At 47.0% G+C, this 18,366-nt stretch overlaps 1 protein-coding gene across 1 annotated transcript; it reads left to right on the top strand.

Moving 5' to 3' along the window:
• Positions 1-1,787: 1,787 nt before the first annotated feature.
• LOC142574287 (uncharacterized) lies at positions 1,788-14,056 on the top strand. The gene is made up of 3 exons (XM_075683409.1): positions 1,788-1,914; positions 6,059-6,304; positions 13,703-14,056. The coding sequence occupies exons 1-3, from the start codon at positions 1,789-1,791 to the stop codon at positions 13,994-13,996; spliced, it is 666 nt and encodes a 221-aa protein (XP_075539524.1). The 5' UTR covers position 1,788; the 3' UTR covers positions 13,997-14,056.
• Positions 14,057-18,366: the final 4,310 nt, after the last annotated feature.

Raw genomic sequence — 18,366 nt, 5'->3', positions numbered from 1 at the left:
TAGTTCCAACTCTTGAAACGCCTTACTGCAGTTTATCGCGAAGCATGCAGGCGGATAGGATGCATACTTATAGTGGCGCGTCCCATTGCATCAGCTCACATGTGCTGTGGTGCATCACGTGTTCTGACTGCTCTGTAACTGCAACGTGACCGCCGTCATGCAGGGGTCAAAATCAACCCGTTCTCAACCGAACACTCGTGAATTCAGAACGCAATGGGAACAGGTATTGTTGACCCGAAGATTCATTTGCCTCTTTCCCTGGAATTCTCGTTCGACACAGACGGATAAAGTTGTGGCAATGAGTGTACCTGTGGTACACAATTAAGAAATTAATTACGGTACAGGGTAATCATTTCTCATTTTTATGGATTTAAAAAAAAATAGCTTGTTGCAGATAGCTTAATTCTAGTCCTTAAACTGGATAAGTCAGAGAGGCTGACATTACTGGCACTGTAAATGTAAACACACACTGTACTAATTACTAAAAGTTGTCTTATTAACTTCTGAATAATTAATTTACGGCACATATTGCAATTTGAGAATGGTAGCTGGGGAGTTTGCGAGGCGTATCAACTTAGAATTAAATTCCGAAACGACACCAGTTTGCACAAATGCGCCATGAAACTCTCTTTAAAATGGGCTGTTGTTCCATTTACTTTTTTTTTACAAAACGCTCTCTTATGCATTAAAGTACAAAATTAACTGGAAATCTCATGTATTTGGTCCCATACTTTGGGAAATAATGTCACAAAATTGGTGTCATCTTTGATATTCATTTGAAGTGGATGAATCTTGCAAGCTCACTGGCTACAATTCGTAAATAGCGACACGTGTCGTCGTGAAGTAATTAGTTAAGAAGTAAATTAGTAAATTCTTGTCAATTAGTAGAGTACGTGTTTTAATTTCTCGCTCCAGCAATGTCCGCCTCTTCGAATAATCCTACTTACGACAAGAATTCAGCTTTCTGACACGGGCGGTTTTTAAAAATTCCGTAAAGCTTCAATATGACTACCCCGCATAAATACTGTGCATATCATGGACTCACAGGTGCCTCTAGAGAACGGTGTCTTTGTTATCAAGCTAAGTGTATATCTCATTGAAAAAGAAATATTATGAAGATCACCAGCTAATTTGATTTTCATACTTTTTCTTACATTTGTGTTACCCCATACTTCGGCCATTGTGGTACGTGCCACTGGGTATGTTTCCACTTCATGTCCGATTCCCCACTATTGGTACGCATGCCACTGTGACTCAAGGTGCATGAAATGCCTAAATTTGTTTAGGTACCACTCTTAACCCTCTGCATGCATCTATAATTGACACTCTTTCCACCGACGAGCATCACCCATTGCCTTTATTGTCGTGGCCTCGCTGCGTCGAAGTCTCACATTGTGCGCAGTCCTGATTTGGCGCTCGCTTTCCGCCACAGATTGGGAGCGGTGCGGTGCCTAAACCCAAGCTTGCACAGTATTAGTGTGAGCGTTGTGGCCTCTGCAGTGAATAAATGTAAACATTGCACGAGATCACACTGCATGATATTACAGGTTGCATGGGATGAAAGCAATGTGCGTGTCGCATTTATCTGCATATCATTGATTTACCGCCTCACTAAGGCTCAAGCTTCATGCACATGCGCATTTCGACATGTGCGTTGTAGCTCAATATTTTTTTAAGAGGAATAATCTTATTTGTGGTTGAAAACACAGCCTTCCAAGCATCTGTTCGCCATATGAAAAGCAGCTATTTCCACTTAAACCCAATTGCTGCGTTCATTCTCGCAGGTTCATGTCCTTGATACATCTCCGCATCGTAGACTCTGCGGCGCTAACAAGCATGGCACCCGTTCTGGCAGGCCTACCCACCATGGCAGGGTCAACGACACAGAGACCTGTATGGTTCGTCTTCTCGCTGGTGAGTCACGCATGCTTGCGATGTTGTGCGTCGGCTCTGGTTTTCTTATTGAAGCACATGCAAAACGCGTAAATCTTAGCGCCTTCATTAAATTGTTGCGTGACCTACACAAGCTATGACTACTTACTTAAAGGTCGAGTGTATGGATAATACAATAGTTCGCACATGCAGTGACTACGTGCTCATGTCACAAAGCTGGTGTCATCCTAGATATTCATTGGAAGTGGATGAATCTTGCAAGCTCACCGGCTACAATTCGTAAATAGCGACACGTGACGAGAGGAGCCAACGCTCCTCTCGTCAATTTTGGTTGTTGTATAGCAGTGTTATTAGATATCCGCTGAACCGATTTCAATGGAACTTATTACATTTAAAAGGAAAGTAGTCAGCGGTCAGAGTATACATTCTATATTGTTCCTTTATTATTTCCACATACTGAGTGGAAGATGAGCAGAAACAAATTTTAATTGCCATGCTTACCAACACGGCACACCTCTACGAAAACAGCCGTCCCAACTTCATTAAATCCTCCATGAAAGCGTTTAAACGTACGAATTCAATATATTCAGATTACGTAACGTCATTGCTTTCTACAATACTCTTGAAAAAGTGACATTCACGAATTATTTTATGAAACGGACTGGCGGCAAAATTTGTCGATATTTTCCACTATAGACGTCACAGTAGACGTTGTTTAAAAATTGAGACTTTGGGTTTTTATGTGCAGACACAAGTCTTTAAAAAGTTCACTTCCTGTCTTTTTTTTTTATTCGTATCACATTTTGTGAATGCTCTGAATACCTAAAGAAGAGTCTGCTCCTAAGAGTCGCAATTTCACGCTTGAATTATATTAAGTTCACCAAATTTGATCCAAATTGATTCCAGGATGAGCACATCAGAGGAATCCTGCATTCTACATGTATATCAACCACTGATAGGAAGCCTTCCTAACCGTTTAGGTTGCCCTACACAAGATGGCCGATCTCACGACTACACCTCCATTCACGCTGACCGCTGTGTGCAGACATCAAGGATGGAATGAGGAAAAAAATGCACAAACTCTACTAGAGTTTCCTAAGTATGCGTAAGCATACCCCCAAGTCTTGCCGTTATGTCACATTCTACATATTGGAGCACAGGCCACCGTATGACAACCTGCTGAGCCAACAACCTGGTGACCCTTCACATAGCCCTTCATGGCGCCATGAATTTTCGTACTCCATTAGAATTGACAGGTGTTGTCCCCTCAAAAGATGTCACCCACACAGAAGAATATTCGTACGCTTTCCTTTACCGCAGTTAGCTACAAGAGGGCTCAGGCTAGGATTATTGGCTCCGTTCACAAGGTGTATTTTCTTCACACCATCACGCTTGTTCGAAGAGTCCACATGATTTTCATATTAATTGTGGTACGTGATTTTATTTGTCAGCTATTTTTGCTATCTCCTTGTATTAACATCAGACTTCGTATCATAGACACGTTGCCCTCCGTCGTACGCATACCTTTGTCCACACCGTAAGCTCCAGGATCAGCAAAGCCAGGAGCCCAAACGCTGCGCCACGTCAACTTAGTGATTAATTGAATCTATGATTAAGATAATAAAACGCTGAGACTCACAGCAAGCAGTACAACAACGGATCGCCCAACAGCAAAAAGATTTCATAATTAGCAATGTTTAGGCGTTTCTGCGTTTATTCGTCTCGCATGGAGAAGTGTAGCCTCGAAAGCGGTTCGAAAAATAATGATTCGTAGTCTTATGACCGAGGAGAGCCTAAAGTAGAAAAAAAATTACGAAAATGCTGAAAACATATCAATGAAAAACTTGATGTTTGTCAGTGACGGACACCGCACTGCTACCCTCTAAAGTGTCATGAAGAGCGTGAAAAATCCGGCTATTTCGCAAATACAACAACAGCTAGAGAACATCAGAGATTAAGCAGAACTTCGGCGCACACCCTTAATGTTACTGGCTTCAGCAGCAGCGCACGCCTAATACACTTGTCCCCCGTTCGCTGTCGGAGGGAAGTCGTCGACAGGGTACACAAGTCGGTTGGTCGTTCTGTGCACAAGCGAACACAGCGAAGATGTCAAAGCCCCGAGAAAGACAGAAAAAAATCTTTATCGACTGGCAATCGCACAAATATTAAAAGAAACACAAAAAGACACAAGAACACTAACACACATGCACCTAATATAGATCAATGATGAATACAAAAGAAATAGAATGAACAGTTGACAGTAAATATAGAAATTGTCACTCCACAAAACACACTTAACGGTGGTCAACTAAACGGAGTTCACAAGAAAAGAAATGATGGCATACGCACGGCCCGGCAGCAGCAGCATGTCTATCAAGCTTGGAGTCGACGGCAGAGCTTTCCCGAAGAACGCTGGTAAGCCGATCTCGTTACGGTGGATGCGATTGCTGGGTTGGGTTTCCCGGGAGTCTAGGTCTGACGTCTTCCCTCAAGCAGGTTGAGCTAACTTGAGGGGAACTACGGTGAGCTTGGATGCAGACGTTGGTTTGACGTCTCCTACGTCAACTCTCGCAGTTAAGACGCGGCTAGGCGGCCCCATCAATACTCGACGGCACCAGCTCCTTGACGCTATTCAACATATTGTAGGCTCAGCTTCTACACTGCTCACCTCAGTCTAAAACCTGCGATTAAATAACTTCTCCTTTCCCTAGTTCCCTGTGTTGGGCAACGGCAGATATTGGTGACGATTCAATAAAGATCACCCAGTTGGATCCCGGCTCCTCCCAAGGTCTCGGCCGCGCCCCTTTAATTAGGGGTAAGGGAACGGGTGATTCCCCGGGGCATTTAGAGGTCCCGTACTCGTATTGCACCACACACGCACACCCTTGAGTCCGTGGCGGGCCTCTATTGTTCGTTCACAAACACAGGAGAAACGGCGGCGTCCGGCCATACGGCGCTGTCGGCACACATACACTGTCAGCACTGCGTGGACACAGGGTTGCACAGACACACCACATATTGCGGAGTATTTGCACCCCTGCCGTCATAGTAAGCTTCTCAATGCGGGGCAGAGAATACACAGGGGTTCCTAAAAAAACCTGTCGGGGCGTCACGGTCGCTACGACAACAAAAGGATAATAATCTCTAAACCGGCTTTCGACTTCTTTCGGCACGACTGGCCGGCAATACCCTTCTTGATCGCCGGTCCCCATTTCCACGACCTTTGGCACCCGTTGATCGGTGCTCCGCCGAATAGAATAATGCCGCACTGTGACATACACTTATGCACTAGAACTACTCAATGCACTTTGATACGACAAATGAGAGAGCGCTACAAAGATGAAAGCACGTGCAATCCCCGGCTATCAATTGTGCCCTCTGGCCGATCAGCTGCAACAGCAGGTTCCACCACTTAACCGCGTCGCCTCAAGCGGCCCATACAAACATAGTTATGTCCGTAAGACTGCTGCCCGCCTATCGTAGGAATTCCTTCTCACGTCGGCAACTGCGACGGCTGCTTAGTTTTGTCAATCGACTTACTGTTACTATTGGGGTAAGCATTGAAGTTCGCCCCCGTGCTACCATCACATACGCGGTTCTTGTCGACTACAGCTCAAATTTCTTGCTGCGATGCGCATCGCAAGCTTTTTGATCTTACTAATGGCTTGAGCGTTGCGAATACGCTTTTTTCGTAAGATTTTTCTAGCACCAAAACTTGCTCGTAAGATCGTTTGGTCAACTGGGTCCCTTATTATGCCATATTGTTTTCTTATGATCTCAAATAGGATGTAAGTACTTTTAACGACAAAATATGGAAGTAACTGATAATCAGGCTGCGCTGTAGAAGTCACGTCATCAGGTATAAAGTGCTTAAAAAAGCGTGGCCACCGTTTCGACAGGGGGGCCTATATCTAGTTCGTGAACGATTAGTATAAGAGTGGCAGTGAGACGTAGACACGGACAAGTAATAGGGGATTATCAGTTCTATTATCTGTGCTTTCTAATAGCGGGGACTCTATTATGCATGACAATATTTAGCTCACGTTACGTGTACTTTGTTTATTCTTGTCTATTGCCGCACTTTCTGTTGTCCTGCTGCCGCACTTATAGCAGAGCAAAGTACCACGAACGGCTGACTAAGCTTGGCCACTCTTAACCCCTGCAGACGTGCCTGGTAACGGCCATGGGGCTACTGTTGTACCAGGACGAAGGGGCGGGTTCGCAGAGACTGCAGAGCTTTGGGTGGGCCTTCTTGTCAGCCTGCCTGGTGGCTGGCCAAGAGTTTTTCGCGCACACCACGAAGGACATCCCCCAGGGGGTGCTGCTGCTCCACTCGTCCTTCACATCGCTCCTCTTCTCAACCCTGCTCGCCGGCAACGTGCTCGAAAGCCCCAAGGCGCTGCTGACCAAGGTAACCGGGCTCTTGCGTCGACTCCCACTCGTATCGCTTACATTCGCTTGGAAGCTCAACCCACCCGCCGCTCTGGCTGAGCATACATGGCGTTCTGGCGTGGAACACGAGGTAGCGTGTGCAAATGTGGCATTCATGACGTCCGCATCCCAACGATTGCGTAATCTAAGAACGCTCATGCACCTTCCTATGCTTTGCACGTTAGAGGCTAACTGCAAAAAACCTGTACTTCGAGTTAATTACTAGTAGAAATTATTTAAGCAACTTTGACAAGGTTGTAGGGCTGGTAATTCTGCAGTTTTCCTATCGCCCGCCTTTATGTATGAATTAGGTAGATGATCGTGCCCCTGTCGCTTAGTGCATATGACGAAAATCTCTGACCACAACTTCTGAGCGGAAGAAGATATATACAAACGAAGCTTAAACCTTCCGTCGGCGTTATTTTTGTGTCATCAAACACATTAACAGAGTTTATGTGTTGTGAGCGAGGCATAAGGCGGTTAGATCTTCTGTCACAAAACAGTGAACCGATCCCCGTGACTTACATATATCTACCCACTACTGGGAACTCGTCCAGCCTTTGGGATCCACAGAAATAAGTCCCATTCTAATCCTTTCCCGTATTCTACCAATCACGATGCGCTGTTTGCGGTGTTAAAATACTGCTCGGCCCCACTAAACGCAGGGGTAATGAATGCAGCTGCGACGCACCGATAACTGAATGCAGCTACCGTAAAACGTAAAGCACTTTAAAGCTGTTATAATCATGAGGTGATGCGAGCAAGTGGGGAAAGAAACAATGGGGCCAGCGCTAAAATTCACAGAATATATTCCTAAAGTCAAAGACCTTATCGGGGGGTGGAATATAAGGAAAGGTAGGCGATATTGGAGGCCAATGGTAACACCACAAATGTGGCACTGCAGCGTGATATAAACAAGACCTGATTTGAAGTAGAGAAGTACAGAGCGAAATTAAGTTCGATGAAGTAGAAAGAATACACGTGAAAAGAATGCGATGGCTGTGGTGCGCCTTCATTCGCACCGCAATATCGTGCATGCAAATGGTGGAAGAGGTGAAGAATGTTGGCAAACAAGCACAGACTAATGGAAATCTGATAAAATCACGCAGTCAGAAAAACGAAAGTCATATAAACAGAGATGGTAACGAGGGTGCAACGGATGGGAAGAAAGTACATGAAAATTTACAAATAAAAAAAGTTTCGCCCGTTACACCTGCGCCGACTGCTCCCCCAGCGCGCACATTAGAATGTAGATGATCGCCTCTTCTCTCATCGGTCCGACCACGCGCTCGCTTGCGTTGCCACGATGGCAAAAATGGCCTCGTAATCCCGCGATTCGTACACAGTATTTTTGTCGTTAAGTGTCACAACAGCCTCACGAGCCACTCAGTCAAACTCGTCAAGCTGAATTACGTGTTTCAGGAGAAACTCAAAGGCGATTGAGGCAGACGCTGCGAGCTGTACAACAGTAAAATCAAGCTCTTTTCTGTTCGCATGAATGATTTTTATCTATGTGGTGCGTTAAATTGAGTGGCCATTACATATACAGCGATAAACCTTAGTAAGGTTTCTACTTGCGGGCGCACTTGCTCTATGCTGGCCCCTTTCAGGAAAAAGCCTGCTGCCGATCTTGCTGATGAGAAACATTGTCATGATTGAGTGCGCAATATAGACATTTGGAAACGCTGTGTGCAATAGCGTGTCCTGGCAGCGATCAAAAGGGCAAATCTCAAGGACGTTCTTTGGGAATTCCACCCGCAGTCAGCAAGCCTCTCAGGCGGGCGCGCGTCGAACCGACAGTAGTACTACCTATCACAATTGGTAATTATGCACTGTTTTCATTAAACACTTTAATTAATCTATTTTTATAAGCCTGTGCGAGATTTTGCTCTAGCATTTGACGGTAACTGTCACCAAAACAAGGATAATTTCTCTTTCTTTTAAATATGGCATTCATCTATGTGATGTTAAGTGTTCTCGAGATATGCGCAAGACTCCCAGTACGAGCTGCGTAACGTTTGCTCTTTCTAAAATGCGCAGTGACGTCATAATCGCAAACAGAAATGTCTGTGGTGCACATTCCGTTTTAAACTGCTTTCGCGCGGTGAAACGTATGATCACTAGTCTACCAAGCCATTGAAATCGGTTACACAAAACATGGCGCGTATGTATTGAGGAAAACAAGCAGAAAAAAAGGATATAATTTGTATACAAACATTCCTACCGAAAACTGAATGGCACTCAGCGCCACAGAATTTCCTTAGCAGGCTTTACATCCTAAAGATATAAACAATACTGGCTTTTGTTTCGCACGTTTCTAAGCGCAGTGGCTTCTGCGCTCTTGAATTTGTATCGGAAAGACAAACAGTATAGGCGTTTTTCATTCACACATCTCTAACCACGGTGGCTTCTGTTGCAGTGAACTGGCGCATCCCTAAAGCTCAATGTTTCAAAATGTCTTGCGGATTATGTGTGAAACATATTTGGCATTTGAAAAAGCGTTTTATGTCAACATTTTGTTTCACGCTCTAAATGACAGGTACAGCAGACGCTCAACTTTATTGATATTCCGCCCCCTACCCCTTTCGCCCCCCAAAATAAAGAAAAGGTGTTCTGCGTGGGACAGCTTCTGCAGAATCGCACTGCCGTGCACATACTGGCGTTTCCAAACCAGTTGACACGCTGCCGTTACGAAAATGTATTGCTCCGTGCGTTCCGTAAATAGCGAGGTTTAGCTTGTCCGGTATTCCGGTAAAACGCAGGCGGACGGGGAGCGTTTGGCCGTTGGGGCGGAGGCGTAAACGTGAGCGGTCTGCATGGCCACCTGGTGGCGCAGTGCTCAAACAGACAGAAACAGATAATATTGCAGTAACCAAGTGTATTTTACTTGGTTGCGGGTGTAAATTTTTCGCAGCAACACGAGTGCGCCTGCGTTTTACCGGAATACCGGACAGGCTAAACCTCCCTAATGCTTCGTTGCGCGCCACCGGCACTCGCTCGCGCGAGAGTTCTCTTAAGGCTGCCCCGACCGGCTGTAAACGCAAATAAAAAAAGCTACGGAAAGCTAATTGATCTATTACAACGGATTACAAGCCGTATTCCACATTTAGGACAAAACATTTATCCATTTATTACTGAGCATATATAAAAAACAGTTTGACACAACTGCGGTCAAGAACCTAAAACTATTTTCTAAGTGCCGACGCGGCAACTGGAACAAGTCTGTCTAGTCTCCACACTGTTGTATCTGATGTCTGAAACAGAGCATAGAGAGAGAGAACAGGGGCGCTGCCGTCCGACATGCAGAACGAGGGCCACCAGCAACGAACGACAGAGCATGTGCACGCGCTGCCGTTCCACAACACCGCGAGTGTCACTAGCAACTTGAGAGAAGGCAGACACCCTGCGGTTAAGCATACAGTGCGGCGGCCGCGAGCAATAACCACGAGCATCCAGAGACAGCACGCATGCCGCCGTTCAACAACAGCGTGAGCAGCATCGGCAACTAGAGAGAGAGTAGGCGCATTGCTGGTTCAACATAGAGCGAGAGTCACGAGCAATGAGCTCAAGCAACGAGACACCGCAGGTGCGCTGGTGTTCCACAGCACGAGCGCCACGAGCATCTAAACAGAGAGCAACGAGAGCGAACAACTAGAGACAGAGCAGGGGCCCTGCCGTCTAACATACAGCGCGAGCACCACAAGCAACTTCAGGGAAAGCAGGCGCGCTGCGGTTCAACATACAGCACTAGGGCCACTAGCAACAATCCGAAGGAATAAGAGAGAATATGTGCAGTGCCATTCAACTGCGCAAGCACCACGAGCAACTAGACAGAAAGACAAGCATCGGACAACACAACGCCCGCATTGCCGTTTAACATCGCGAATGCGTCGAGAAACTATGGAGAATGCAGGCGCGCTGCTGTTGAACATACAGCGCGAGGGCCACGAGCAACAACAGGGTACGTGCGCTACAGTTAAATAGCAGTGCCGGTACTATGATCAACTAGAACGAGAGCAGGGGAGGTATTCTGTAAGAGTCCACCTAGGGTACATGTCCATTTCATCTGCTGTTGAAGTGCTCATTAGCTGTGGCGCCTGGTTGCTGCGGACGCGCAGCCCAGCCCAGCCAATCAGGACAAAATGGACATGTCCACTAGGTGGACTCTTACGGAATACCTTCCCAAGTGCACTACCACTCAACATGCAACACGAGCGCCACGAGCAACTAGAGAGAGAGAAGGTGCGCTACCGCTCAACATGCACACGAGGGCCACGATGAACTAGTGAGAGAGAACACGTGCGCTACCGCTCAACATGGAAGACGAGGGCCACGATCAACTAGAGCGAGAGCAGGTACGCGACCGTTCAACGTGCAACGCGAGTGTCGCGATCAATCAGGGCGAGAGGGACAGAGAGAAAAAGAGCAGGTGCGCTACCGCTCAACATGGAACGCGAGGGCCACGATCAACGAGAGAGAGAAACAGCAGATGCACCCCGCTCAACATGCCCAGCGACCGCCACGCTCAACTAGAGATAGAGAAAGAGGGCAGGTACGCTACTACTCAATAGGGAACACGAGGACCACGATCAACTAGACAGAGAGCAGGTGCGCTACCGCTCAACATGGAACACGAGGGCCACGATCAACTAGAGAAAGAGCAGGTGCGCTACCACTCAACTTGCAGCACGAGGGCCACGATTAACTAGACAAAGAGCAGGTGCGATACAGCTTAACATGCAACACGAGGGTCACCATCAACTAGAGAGAGATCGCAAGGTGCGCTGCCGCTCAACATGGAACACGAGGGCCACGATCAACTAGAGAAAGAGCAGGTGCGCTACCGCTCAACATGCAGCACGAGGGCCACGATCAAGTACAGAGATAGCAGAGGCACCCCGCTCAACATGCCCAGCGACCACCACGATCAACTAGAGATAGAGAAAGAGGGCAGGGACGCTACTGCTGAATAGGGAACACGAGTACCACGATTAACTAGACAGAGAGCAGATGCGCCACCCCTCAATATACCACGCGAGGGCCACGACCAACTAGAGAAAGAGCAGGTGCGCTACCGCTCAACATGGAACACGAGGGCCACGATCAACTAGAGAAAGAGCAGGTGCGATACAGCTTAACATGCAACACGACGGTCACCATCAACTAGAGAGAGATAGCATTTGCGCTGCCGCTCAACATGGTACACGAGGGCCACGATCAATTATAGAGAGATCAGGCGCGCTACTGCTCAACATGCAACGCGTGGGTCACTATCAACTAGAGAGAAAGAGAGCAGGTGTGCTACCGCTCGGCATGCAACAGGAGGGCCACGATCAACTAGAAAGAGACCAGTTGCGCCACCGCTCAACATGGAACACGAGGGCCACGCTCAACTATAGAGAGAGCAGGTGCCCTGCCACTCAACATGCAACACGATGGCCACGATCAACTATAAAAAGAGCAGGTCGCCACCGCGAACATGCAGCACGAAGGCCACAAGGCCACGATCAACTAGAGAGAGAGAGCCGGTGCGCCACAACTCAACATGGAATACAAAGGCTACAATCAGCTAGAAAGAGAGAGCAAGCACGCTCACGTTCAGCATAGAACGCGAAAGTCACAAGCGACGAGCACGAGCAACGCAAGAGAGCACTGTGCTGCCGTTTAACAGGGCGAGTGCCACGACCAACCAACAAGAGCGCAAGCGCTATGAGCAACTAGAGAGAGAGCAGGTGCGCTGCCGTTCAACATACAGCGCGAGGGCCGCTAGCGACGAGGAAGAGGACGCGCGCTGAAGTTCAACATCGCGAGCGCCACGAGAAACTAAGGAGAGCGCAGGCGCGCTACCGTTCAACCTACAGTATGAAGGCCATGAGCATCGACCCTGAGCAACTAGGTTTTGGAGTCTATAGTTGTGTGTAGTGGCATGTGGCGTTCTGTATTGTTGCATATCTCTGTTTGCGCACATTTTTGCTTCTACTTCGACCTGTAAAAATTATTCCCGCCTTACCACTTTGCCATTCGCGAATAGCGTGATGACTGGCGTGGTTTTTTCACAGAGCCGTGCATATAGACAAACGATCGCCGTCCTGGAAAGCTCATGATCATTCCATTGAAATTATCATTTAATTGACTCTTGATAGCATTAGTATTTTAGCTCTATGTGATGGTATCGATATTATTATGCTATTTCGCTAATCTTTGCTATGTTTAATGGTATAGAAATCCCGAAATTCAAAACGTCGACTGTAAAAGCAAATTAGTGGAGAGCCATGCGAAGTGAAGCTATTATTTTTATCGGCCGTGAAAATGGTAAAAGTAGACATACTAACTAAATTATCAAACATTGTATCAAGCGAGCACAAGCTAAAATGAAGACGTCTCACCAAATGACCGCATAAGCTCTGTCAAAATGCTGCAGTGAGGAAATGCGGCAGCTGCAGCGAGCGAATTAACTTTCGTGCTTCCGCTCGCATTAACGCGAACAGCGCCGCGAAAACATAGTTCAGCCCGGACGCTGTACACCTCGCAGATGACTTTCAAGGTACAGCGGACCCGCCGGGAGCGCGCGGCCCCCCGGGCCGCCCAGAGTAGAGCTCGCTCCCACTCGCTACACTCCTCGAAGCCTTGCGCGCGACAGAATGGGGCGCGCTTCCTCACCGCTTTCGTCCGCTGCGTCCGCGAGACTGAGGCGATCGCCGGCTCAACCTCGCGCGCTTTCACTCGCACATACAGCATACGGCACGCGGCGACAATTTTATCGCCCATGGACTTGATACGGAACTCCACGGCGGCGCCGACGGTGATGACAGAAATGCTCCTGGAGTGTCCATATATTTACTGTCGCAATGAATCCAAGATCTTATAACTTACTACAACTAACACGGTTCATGCATTGTAGCTGCAATTGTGTGTCGACTGACATAAAATTGTCTCCGACGTCTAAATGCCAGATATGGCTATCGCATATTCATGTCTAAAACTAGCCCCTGTTGCAGCAGGCCAAAGACAATACTTCTTTTCATTCTAAGTTCGTAACGTGCAGTGAAGCAGTGAAGAATAAGATTACCTTATAGTGACCATGTGCGGTAAGACGCTTAGAATTCTATAGTCAAAAGTACAGCCGATGGCTTTTTTTCACCATGGATAGTTCGACAGTAGCTCAAATATCGATAATACTATGGACAATTTTCCATTACTACTCTGGTCAAGGGCGTTTCTTAATTCAATCTTGATAAGAATGCAGCCTCAGTGACTGCGAATTAGGTCGGCGGTTCCTGTGCTTTGGCCATCGAGGTCATCAGCGCCTGTGAAAATTAAGATTTCGGGAGCCACGTCGTGGCAAAGTGGACAGCACTGGTGCGAACTGTGCTTCCAGGTCGACATGGGTGAGATGAGCATGGCCAGCCAGACGGCGTTCGCGTACGTCTTCTTCGTGTCCAAGGCGCGCGAGACGGACCAGGGACTGGCGAACATGTACAAGTACGCCATGGACGTGCTCATGGCATGCGCTCTTACGTGGACGTTCCTGCCCGAGGATGTCGTGCCAACCGCCAGCTACGGAGCGGCCGTTCTCGTCCTTTGCGCCGTCGTGACGGCCGAGGTGCAGCGGCTGCACTACATTCCCCGACCAGCGCCAGGCGCCAGGGTCCGCATGCGCTTCTTCATGTGAAACCCGCAGCTACACTCCGATTGCTCTCTGTATTGTCAAGCATTAATTATCAATATCGTCTCGTCTTTTAGCCTGTGTTATCATTCCGAAGCGACTCTAGTAATGAAATATGAGCATTTGGTGAAACCAATACCTGTGTGCCGTTCGTTCAGAGTAAAATGACTGCCTCTAACCTCCTCCGGTTCGTTCACAGAAGCCTTCCAAGGTCAACAACCTGAGCAAATGCGGCCACGCAGGAAAGTCACTTTGCTCGTGTTCTTCTTTAAATATTAGGCTTTCACGATACATTCTTTTGAATCTTAGTTTGTTGTTCTCCAGGCACATTGCGGTAGGTAGGTTCCTTCCACGCCTCCTTTGAGGCCGCTGCAGAAACAAAGACATGCGTGGCCGATGGTGGAATTCAAAGTATGGGCTCCAGAAGAGCATCTCGATTCTCTACCCATGAGGCCACGATCGTTGTTTTTGTTTTCTTAATTGGCAGTTTTGAGAAAACAAGGCCGAGTTTAACGGTGAAAACGAGTCAACCTGTCTTTGGCTCACACAGCAGAAATAAACTGTCTTCAAAATAACTCAATCATCAAGCACCATAGTCTAAGCTCTTTGCAGGTAAAACTACGCAGAAGCTATTTAACATTGTGCTGGCTTTATGATGGTCCTAGGTCAAAAAGATTTAACGTTTCATTACCGTAGTGAAAATGTCATTGCCATTTTACCATAGACCGCGTGACATAGACACAGCAGTGTACAATTTTATAACAGGTATTCATTGATGACGTCACAACTATGTTTCTCTCGCTTTCGCACTCTCAGTACGTATGTAGCAACGAACAATCGGCGAGTCGTATGTACGAGTCCAGTGGCCGTCGCCGAAATCGTGCCGTCACCGTTCTACGATAGTTGTCACTGTCGTCTCACTGCTGTCGTCGCAGACAGGCTCGTTTAAGCCAAATAGCGGCTCGCCTTACACAAACACGTTGGTCTACCTGGCAGCACTCTGCGTAACTTCGAACAATACCAAGTAGCCACCTATCTGCAAACTGCTTAGCATAACATCAATATCCACAGTGCGTGGGTCCTTGGTCCTGCACATCATGTTTCTCTTTTTTGCTTTTTGAAGACAAGATCTTCTGTGGTGAGATTTCCTGAGGCAATTTGAGGCTGTCTATATTGCATGTAGGAGAAGGAAAAGGCTCCAAAATGAAACGGGGAGCGAAACATACTCACCAAGTTATTGTAGGGGTACATATTGAGCCGTAATGTCGAGTGATTACGGAAACAAGACCAAAATTTAACACAGATGCTCTCGTTCAAACTGGGTGTGCCTGAAAACTGAACCGAAAGTGTGGCTTTATATAATGAAAAATGCGCGCTGATCCTGGACACAATGCAGCCTAATAATGTGGACCAATTTCGCAAAAAAAAATTTTGCAGTCTAAAAAGAAACAGCTAAATGTAAAGGAAAATAAAGCGTGAGTAACAGGCTCTATGTAAGAGTAAGATGGCAAGAAAGAAAAACAAGGTCTTATGGGGGACCCTCTGTTCGCTCCCGAATAACAGACATGGAAAAACTTGGAACAACAGACCCCATGGACAGTGGCAGCAGCCACGATGCACGGTGAACTCTTATTGCATGAATAAAGAAGCACTGTCTTTTCCACGTTTGCTTTCTTACGTTTTTTTTTCTTATTCAGAACAAATGATTAATGAATTCAAGAGACCTGTACAGTTCCATGGCGCGTGCTGCAATCGAGGTATTGTTTGGTAAGTGTACGCCGATCTACACTAAAATACAATCTGAATAAAGGGAAAATCAGACATTCACCCGTTCGAAGCAATTGCTACACAGGAAATCCATACGGGTGCCATGAGGGACCCGTATGGGTTTCCTTTGTAGCAATTGCTACGAACGGGTGGATGTCTGATTTTCCCTTTATTCCTTAATTCTCTCCACCTTGCGGGTTTCCGCAGAACTACTACGTAAAATACAATCTATATAGGCAACTTCTTTTTTACAGATTTATTCACTGCCAGCATTGCACAGTCTGGTATAGGATGGGGCTTCTAAAGTGCGCAACGTACACATCGTGAGGTCAAAAGAACAATACCACAAACCTCTGTGGCTTGTGAACAGAAGGCAAAAAGTGCAGGTAATTGCCAATTACCAAATATTACCGATTTCGTTTAACGTGATTTAAAAGCTGCCCAAATAAATTATTTTTAATAAAATCTTTAACGGTTATTAAAAATAAATTTAGTATCGATTCTGCTTGTAGCTAACACCCTCATCTTTTCGATATATACGACACCGACAAACAAATGCAATAATCCCACCATTAGCCTGTAGCGATAATTTCAGCATCGATTTTTTGCTTGAGGAATGAAGATAATTTCTTGCTGCATGCACTCTAGATTATTAGATCTGCATTTGTGTCTGTACTCCTTACAAGCGTTTTCTAAAGCAAACTTGAAATTCTGCTTCAGTATACTTCTTTGTAGTCATTTGGACCTGCAGGAATCAAGTGTGTATTTCTTTTTTCAAATAAAGACAAGAAATTGCCATCTTTCGTGGCGATATTTGCGAGAAAGTATGCTTCTACTAGCGCATCAGAGTAGTGTACACAATGAGTTTCAGCAACTATAGTCACGGCTTGGCGTTCTGTATTTATATTGACCACTAAAAAAAGGAAATTCGAGTATATCACAGCCTGAAAGGGGCGGTTCCAGCTGCTCATCCTGACGACTTCTGCTAGAATGGCGGTGGTGCAAAGGCTAATGTGCAACACGTTGTTGAGCAGTAAGGACACATTCCTGCTGGAAGAGCAAACGTTTTTTTAAGACGCATTAGTGATCCCACACATGGAGAATTTTTGGGGGTAGGGGATGGGGAAACAGTATATTTCGGTGAGAAAGAAAAACGCAGCAGTAGGTAGCTGTCCAAACCGTTCTGTTTTTCTTACTTTTCTTTTTTTAAAGGGTGGGGGGAGGGTAATTTGTTAGTTCTTTGGCAACAAAGTACGACATAGTTTTGTTCACAACTTGACGTATTCAAATGAGCACCAGCGTTTACATATCCATAGTCAACATAAACCATTGAGGCTTCGATCGTTCATATTCCTTAGTTAATTACTGAATCAAGCTCCAGGCGTTGTGCACATGTCCATGTTGCTTCTCAGTTTAAAAAACTGTGAACACTCTTGCTCCAGAACTTTGACAATACAATACAATACAAATTTCACTCTCTCTCGGTGAGACACTGATCGACTTCGCATCCTTTTTCGCTCGAAAGATGTTTGAATGGAACGCGAAATAATGACTTTGTGGTGGGCCAGGACTATCCATAGTTAGGGTGCCCCGACAGCAGCGCCGTACTCGTTATCGAGGCGCCCTATTTGTAGTCCTCATGACCTGACACCTACTGTTAGTTGACTGAGCTCTAGAATCGACGACGATGCCAAACGTTAGCAAAATACTTTCTTTCTGTTGTTGGGCCGGGGGCGATGGTGCCGAGCCGGCTGTCTCCCCCGCCACGCCCGTCGCCGGTCGCCGCCGTGCTCGTTCGACGTAACATCACTGTGGCGCGGCGAGAACTTGCCTGCGCAAATATGCCTGACGTGTTCGTAGAATTAATTCCTAAGAGTGGCCGAGGACTCTTCGTCTTTAACGTGTATAGTAAACCCACGCTGCAGCACAGATTCGGCGACCTACTACGGGGCGCGAGCGCGGCTTCCGGCGGCGAGCCTCTACTTATTGCGGGCGACTTTAACGCGCCCCACGGAGCCTGGGGCTACAACCGAGAAACACCCAAGAGCAAACATCTTTGGGAAGACTCGCAAGACCAAAGGCTTGCACTGATCGCGAATCCCGCCGATCCCACGCGCAGAGGGAACAGCGTGAGTGCCGATACGTTACCAGACCTTGCGTTCGTTGCGAATGTAACAACAGCGCACTGGCAAAATACGCAGGAAGATTTGGGGAGCGACCACGCGCTGATCGAGATCACGATAGGCACGGGCTCGAGCGGTCGTGGTACTAACCCTGAGGGCAAAGCTCGTAAGCTCAAACTCGTGAAGTGGGACACGTTCCGCAAGAAGCGAGAAGAAGCGGGGTGAGGCGACGGACATAGACGAGTGGACCGAGACGCTCATAAGGGACGTAGGCGCAGCAACGAGCGACGATCCGCCCGAGGCGAACCTCGAAATAATTGACAGCAGGCTCCTACACATGTGGGAAGCAAAGCGAGCCCTCCTAAAGAGATGAAAATGCCAAATACATAATAAGGCGTTGCGCAAACGCATAGCACAGTTAGACAGAGGCATCGAAGAACACGCACTCCAGGCATGCAGGGCACATTGGGAAGACACGTGCAACGG

The sequence above is a fragment of the Dermacentor variabilis genome, chromosome 3 (genome assembly GCF_050947875.1).
Source record: "Dermacentor variabilis isolate Ectoservices chromosome 3, ASM5094787v1, whole genome shotgun sequence".
Lineage (NCBI taxonomy): Eukaryota > Metazoa > Arthropoda > Arachnida > Ixodida > Ixodidae > Dermacentor > Dermacentor variabilis.
The sequence above is the reverse complement of the archived record's forward strand: the minus strand, read 5'-3'. Positions and strand labels throughout refer to the sequence as shown.

What these genes read in the sequence shown, in the direction of transcription:
- LOC142574287 (XM_075683409.1), top strand. Translation starts at nt 1,789, where the DNA reads ATGTCCTTGATACATCTCCGCATCGTAGACTCTGCGGCGCTAACAAGC. An exon ending in TATGGTTCGTCTTCTCGCTG is followed by an intron (nt 1,915 to 6,058) that starts GTGAGTCACGCA and finishes TAACCCCTGCAG; the next exon opens with ACGTGCCTGGTAACGGCCAT. An exon ending in CCAAGGCGCTGCTGACCAAG is followed by an intron (nt 6,305 to 13,702) that starts GTAACCGGGCTC and finishes CTGTGCTTCCAG; the next exon opens with GTCGACATGGGTGAGATGAG.